This window comes from Trachurus trachurus (genome assembly GCF_905171665.1).
Source record: "Trachurus trachurus genome assembly, chromosome: 22".
Classification (NCBI taxonomy): domain Eukaryota; kingdom Metazoa; phylum Chordata; class Actinopteri; order Carangiformes; family Carangidae; genus Trachurus; species Trachurus trachurus.
The window spans coordinates 563,169-569,928 of NC_139907.1; the positions used below are offsets into that span (position 1 = coordinate 563,169).

Genomic DNA, 6,760 nt, shown 5'->3' on the forward strand with positions numbered 1-6,760 from the left:
CACTACAAACTACGTTACTTCGTGACGTCACTGCGCCGTGTGGTTGTGACGTGTTTTTATTCGTCCGACGGGGTTTGTTGTTGTTTTGTTTCTGTCGCCTGCTAGCAGCTAGCAGCTAGCAGCTAGCAGGCTAACCCTCGGTGTGATGCTAACCTCGGTGCTGCTGGTGCTAACGGAGCTGTGACGTCACCGAACCGAACCGGCCTCTTTAACGGAGCTGTGACGTCACCGGTTCCGTGTGTTTACATTACAGCACCAGCTCGACTCGACTCGGTTCGGCTCGGCTCGGTGTCCGAGGAGAGGAGCTACCACCGCTAGCCGCTAGCCGCTAGCCGCTGCTCAGCCTCCATAAGCCGCGGTAGATCCTGTGAGCTGTAGCCGGGGCTCGGAGCTCTAAACCCGGCCGAGCAGAGCTCCTCCCTCCCGGCCGAGCAGCAGCACCGAGCCGCGGGTCCAGATGGGGAACAGCGCGCTGAAGTCTCACCTGGAGACATCCCAGAAGACCGGGGTGTTCCAGCTGACCGCGAAGGGCCTGCAGGAGGTGAGCTCACACTGACGTCACACACTGGTAGCTCACACTGACGTCACTCGCTGACGTCAAACACTGGTAGCTCACACTGACGTCACACAGGTGGAGAGTCCATCACCTGCTGTAACTCCAGTTGTTCAGCTCTTATTTTGAAGCGGAGTCAGAGTTGACAACAAAACAGCTTTAAAGGGACAGTTCAACATTTATTCAGACCCTCCTCTCTCACCATAATCCCTATAGTCATAGTCTAGTTTAGTTTATTAGTTTAATAAGGGACAATGTGCAATTACATTAATCATTTAAAGGAAAAAAAACTGAAAAGATGGTTGCACTAGATTTAGCTCCCAGCTAATTTCCATCTGTAGTCTCTACACATAACATAAAAGTAATAAAATACACAGAATACAAGCTACTATACAAAGATGAGGCATAGACAGATACAGATTGACAATGTACAGATTGACAATGGACAACACTTAGACAACAACATGTATGAGGTAGGCAAAGTGCAAAGTGCTTCTAGCAGCAAGATGTTGATTGTTATATACAGTATCAGTACTGATAATGTATGTGTAGTGGACAAAGTGCAAAGTGCTCATAGCAGCATGATTATTCATAGTATCGATAATAATATATAAAGTAATAAAGGGTAAAACATGAAAGTGGCAACAGTGGCAGATGTAATACCAACGATGGTAATTCTCAGTTACAAAAAATAAAAAGTTACCAGCTATGGTGATGTGACAGATGTATCTATGGATATCAGATGGAAACAGAGACAAGAAGAGCTAACGACAAAGAGAAACAGCCTAATGAGTCGGACAGAGAGCCTGACAGCTCTCTAGCAGCAGGTTCATCACCTTTAATTATGGGTGCATGTTGTTTTGAGATGGGCGGGGCAGAGACGTGAGCTGCTCAGTGAACGGTACAGGTCCTTAGCCTCGTAAACCAGCCTCTCGCAGAAATGCAATTCATTTCATTTCATTCCGAGGGAGAGTATGGCCTCATCCCCGCTGTAGCGTTTGTCCTGAAACCCTCAGAAGGCCTTAGAGCCAATCAGCGTCGCCGCTGTGATTGACACAGCACGTTGGCCAATCAGGGACCGACTGGTGCAAAGCCCCGTCACTACACCAACTTGCTGATTGGCTGAATGGAGTTGTCTGTCAACGCTACTACTCCCGCCCAGCCCAAACGCTTACAACGGGGATGAGGCCAGACTCTCCCTCAGAAATGAGATGAAATGCATTTCTGGGAGAGGCTGGTTTACGAGGCTACCAGGTCCCCTGTCCCTCATCAAACTTTACTTTACTTTACTAAGAGGCAGATGCAGCCGGAACTACATTCCAGACACGGCTGCTGGGCGGAGGGATTTCAGAAGAGAAAGTAGTTAGTGTTTGCTTCATGTGTCGTAATGTTACATGATTACACGTTATTATTTCAAGTTATTTCATGTGTGTGTGTGTGTGTGTGTGTGTGTGTGTGTGTGTGTGTGTGTGTGTGTGTGTGTGTGTGTGTGTGTGTCTGTGTGTGTGTGTGTGTGTGGTCCAGTTCCCAGAGGAGCTCCAGAAGCTGACGGCCAACCTGAGGACGGTGGATCTGTCTGGGAACAAGATCGAGGTTCTTCCTGCTGCGGTGGGAAACTTCCTGCAGATGAAGAGTCTGACGCTCAACGGCAACAGACTGAGTGAGTGTTGAGCTGTTTTTAATAACAGAATACAGCTGAACGAGGTCCGGTCCTCCTGAACAGAACCTGTTGCTGTCAATCAATCAATCAATATGTTTATTTGTCCCCAAAGGGGCGATTCATTTGCAAAAGCAGGAGCACATGAGACAAAATATAGAAAACACATGGCATAAAATTACAATAGTCACAACTACAATTACAGATAGCAATACAGACCCAAGATCAGTTAGGAGGGAAGGCTGTTTCACCCCGACTACCTTTTCCTCATGGCATTTAAAAGAAGAGCAGCGGAAGGTACAAAGGAGTGTTTATATCTGTCTGTCTTTGCAAATGGGAGTGTAAGGAGTGAACCTGATGGTAAGAACTGAAACTGTTTATGTAGGGGATGAGAGCGGTTGGACAAGATGGAGCTAGATTTCTTAATCAGCTGTTTGTTGTAGAGTTCTTGTAAAGGTTGTCCTCTCTGTCCTCAGCCACTGTCCCGGCTGAGATTGGGAAGCTGAAGAAGCTGGAGACTCTGAGTCTGAACGGGAACAGGATTCAGGTCCTTCCGGGCGCGGTGGGTCAGCTCAAAGCGCTGCGGACGCTCTGCCTGGCGGGAAACCAGATCTCTGAGTTCCCGTCAGGACTGGCGCCGCTCCGGCACCTCGACCTGCTGGACCTGTCCCGCAACCAGATCAGGAACGTCCCCGCTGAGGTGTCGCAGCTGCAGGCCATCGAGATCAACCTCAACCAGAACCAGGTGGGAGAGCTGTGATGTCATCGGTACCAGCTGTTGTTCTGTGTAGATGAGACACTTTAATGACAAAGTCTGACTGTTAATTAACTTGTTAATATGTGATGACAAACAAACATATTGTACCTTTAACTTGTTTAGAACAAATGATCAGTGATGCTCATTTGGATTTTTCTTTAAATTCCTGTGTGAATCGATTGTTATTAGTAGTAGTAGTAGAAGTAGTTTATTCGATCTTTAACACAAAATTGTTTACAGTTGAGCATCAATCACAGTCAGTCAACCTTCCATAAAACCATCATTAGTTCAACTAGTTCATAAATAGATCTAAAAGGTGCAGGCTGAAGCTATCTAACTTATAGATGTCTACTACCCTTTAATGCAATATTCCATTACATCCATTAGAGCTCTTCATGGTTTCAGAGTCATAGAAAGAAACAAGTATCCAATAATTAACAAATGTAGCCAAAAATAAAATAAATAGATAATTAAACAGCATTACAGTTGCAATCAACACCCAATTATTCAATCCTGTTTATAGCTTTCTATCATACTATGTTTTAGTCTTTTTTTAAATTGTGTTATGTTTTTGTGTTGTTTGACATCCTCTGTCAAGATATTCGAAAGTTTTACTCTCGCCACAGAGTTACACATGCTTTTTAATGTAGTATTTATTCTGGGTTATCGATTAAAGGGACAACGAGGAGTTTGTATCTGGTTCTAACAGAGTCTCATATTAATGTGGATGAATCTACGTTACCACTTGTTAATGGTCCATTTAGATAAATATATGGTTTTGTCTTTATCGTTATTGTGATATTATTATTTAGTGGTCGACTCGTCTCGTCCAGCATTTCCTAGTTTCCTGGTTTCCCGGACGCTGCCCGGCGGGTCATGGGAATAACGCCGCCGGATCGCTAGTCGGCATCGTTTATGGTCGGAACTACGACGCTTTCTGATCATCTTCAAACCTCCGACTTTCATTCTGGATCAATGAAAACATTCTTGGTAAATGTTTTCACTACATTTCCCATAAGCCTCAGCGCACGGTGAAACTCTTGGACCGGTGCAAGACGGAGGAAAGAGAAAACATTTTCCAAGAATGTTTTCACTGATCCAGAATGAAAGTCGGAGGTTGGAAGACGATCAGATACCGTCGTAGTTCCCACCATAAACGATGTTGTTATGATGGGATGTAAAGCCCTTTGAGACAAACTGGTGGTAAAAACAGGCTATACTAATAAAATTGCCTTGCCTTGCCTCCAGATCTCTGTGCTGTCGGCCGACGTGTCCCTCTGTCCCCGGCTGAAGGTCCTGCGCCTGGAGGAGAACTGTCTGGAGCTGTCCTCCATCCCTCTGTCCATCCTGGGTCAGTCCCAGGTGTCGCTCTTCTCCGTGGAGGGAAACCTGTTCGAGGTCAGGAACCTACGAGACCTGGAGGGATACGACAAGGTGAGAACCAGAAACACAACCACAACCAGGACTGATCTGATCTGAGCCACCTGAGAGGAAAACATCTAATCTGACCCTAAGCCTTGTAGTCTACTTGCCAGCCCATAGGGCCCCATTGTGAACCCGGAAATGTTGAGTACCCCAAAGTTTTATGTTAGAAATAGATAGTATGGGTCCCCAGTATTCAGAAACTGCCGGATGCTAACTTATATATATTGGGCAATTAGCATAACAGACATAATTAGCATAAATTAGCATAATTGCCTATATGAGCAATATTTCAACAAAATTGACTTGGCTGATCTGGGCAATATTGGAGTGGTTTTAGGGGTTATTGATGATGCTGAATCCATTTCTGACATTTTCAAAATTCAAAATGGCTGTCTAAACCGGAAGTGACCAGATTTTGAAATCCATCAAAATCGGCCCACTGGCGGTAAAAATCTGGTCACTTCCTGTGAGTAACTGCAATGCATTTCAATGGACGTGGAAGCAGAGAATGTCTGAGTGTATGGGCTAGCTATGGGCACTGTGATTGGCTCATCGTGTTTGGGGGCGTGGCTTAGCCAGAGGTCAATGGTCTCTAACTGTCTCTCCTCTGGTCTCTCCTCAGTACATGGAGCGATTCACAGCCACTAAGAAGAAGTTCACCTGAGATTCACCTGCAGTAACGACCTGAGGGGGTGTGGCCTCTGCATGCCCCGCCCCCCCGGCTGCTTCCTGCTCTGCTGCTTTAACCGGATGATGTCACAGCTGAGCCGTCGTCACGGCGCCCTGATGTCACAGCTGAGTCGTCGTCATGGCGCCCTGTCGCAGGACGCAGGTGAGGACGGACTCACCTGGACCAACAGACATTAACACAAGAGAAGAAGAAGACGTGTAACCATAGAGACTCAGGGACTCACCTGTCACTCACCTGGCCGTCGCCTAGGAAACCTTTGATCTACTGAAGGACTGAGCAGATTCAGTGTTGGTTGGTTGAATGAATGATTGAATGAATGATTGATTGGTTGATTGATTGATTGACGTCTTCAAACCAACTGTGATCTGATGTTTTAGAAACTAACATGAATCAATAATCAATGAAAGTATTAATTAGTGAAGGTGAAACTTCAAACAGGAAGTTTCACTCAGTCGATCAATAATCAGTTCGTTACCGTGGCAACACAGTGAAGAAGATGAAGAGGAAGAAGAGTTCAACACTTCCTGTCGACTTGTTGTTTATTTGACGAATGTTTGTTTCTCCTCCTGTTTGATCTTCACCTGACGACGGACCGGTCTCATCAAACCAGATCAAACTGGTTCAAACTGGTTTAAACCGGTTTTAAACCAGATCAAACCGGTTCAAACTAGATCAAACTGGTTTAAACCGGTTCAAACCAGATCAAACTGGTTTAAACCAGATCAAACCGGTTTAAACCAGATCAAACCGGTTTAAACCAGATCAAACCGGTTTAAACCAGATCAAACCGGTTTAAACCAGATCAAACCGGTTTAAACCAGATCAAACTGGTTTAAACCGGTCTGATGAGACCGGTCTGTCTCCTCCTCTCTGCTCTGTTATTAAAGTATAAACTATTATGACCACTGACAAACCGGTTGTGTTGATTTCTGTGTGTGTGTGTGTGTGTGTGTGTGTGTGTGTGTGTGTGTGTGTAAACCTGCTGTGATTGGCCGACGGCTGCACATCTGTCTCCACGTGGCCCAGATGTTGCTACTGATGATGATGATGATGGGGTCACATGACGTCACTACCTGTCGCTCTGACGTCACCAGCTGGTGGCGCCGGTCAGAAACCTTCCTGTTGCCCCCGACAACCACAGCCCCTCCCCCACCCGTCAGAGGAGCCGTGAAGTCAGACTCAACATCCACCACGCACTTCCGCTTCACTTCCTGTTACATGCTGTCGTTGAACAATAAAAGTCAGCTGTGGCTGTACACACACTCTCTCACACACACATAAATATACAGTATATCTCAACTCCAACAGAATTTAAAAAAAATTGAATGAAAACTAAAACTGAAGCAAAGTCCTGACCAGACAAGGCAGTTTTATCTGTATAGCCCGTTTTTACCACCAGTTTGTCTCAAAGGGCTTTTACATCCCATAATAACAACATCCTCTGACCATAGACCCTCACATCCACTGAGGAGAAACTCCATTAACCACATTAAATAAAAACACTTCTATCTATTAAAGGACAAATATTGATAAAAGTCAAAAATGTTCTGAAGTCCTCAACATAATTCATCTTTATTTTATAATTCATGTTGCTGATTATCAGACTACGACGGAGTTATAGGGCCACACTGAGATTAAAACAAAAAACACACAGACTTGGAGAAAAAAGTCATAACA

The 6,760-nt window shown here is 45.2% G+C and overlaps 1 protein-coding gene and 1 long non-coding RNA gene across 3 annotated transcripts; one reads left to right on the top strand and one right to left on the bottom strand.

Annotated features, from left to right (window-relative positions):
* Positions 1-80: 80 nt before the first annotated feature.
* On the bottom strand, positions 81-320 carry LOC311005491. Its single transcript, XR_014596349.1, has 2 exons — positions 214-320; positions 81-153 (listed from the first exon to the last, which is right to left on the bottom strand). It is a non-coding gene; the product is annotated as an uncharacterized lncRNA (long non-coding RNA).
* lrrc57 (leucine rich repeat containing 57) lies at positions 147-5,313 on the top strand. Of its 2 annotated transcripts, XR_014596348.1 has the most exons (6): positions 147-541; positions 2,078-2,213; positions 2,687-2,955; positions 4,216-4,401; positions 5,015-5,143; positions 5,177-5,313. XR_014596348.1 is itself a non-coding variant. In XM_083997912.1 (5 exons), the coding sequence occupies exons 1-5, from the start codon at positions 458-460 to the stop codon at positions 5,054-5,056; spliced, it is 717 nt and encodes a 238-aa protein (XP_083854038.1). In that variant the 5' UTR covers positions 147-457; the 3' UTR covers positions 5,057-5,227. The 2 variants fall into 2 exon arrangements, 1 of the variants encoding a protein (XP_083854038.1); XM_083997912.1 differs by having other exon boundaries at positions 5,015-5,227.
* The last annotated feature ends 1,447 nt before the right edge of the window (positions 5,314-6,760 follow it).

Coding starts and splice junctions, on each gene's coding strand:
- lrrc57 (XM_083997912.1), top strand. CDS start 458: ATGGGGAACAGCGCGCTGAAGTCTCACCTGGAGACATCCCAGAAGACC. Junction 2,956..4,215: donor TCAACCTCAACCAGAACCAG/GTGGGAGAGCTG, acceptor CCTTGCCTCCAG/ATCTCTGTGCTGTCGGCCGA. Junction 4,402..5,014: donor ACCTGGAGGGATACGACAAG/GTGAGAACCAGA, acceptor GTCTCTCCTCAG/TACATGGAGCGATTCACAGC.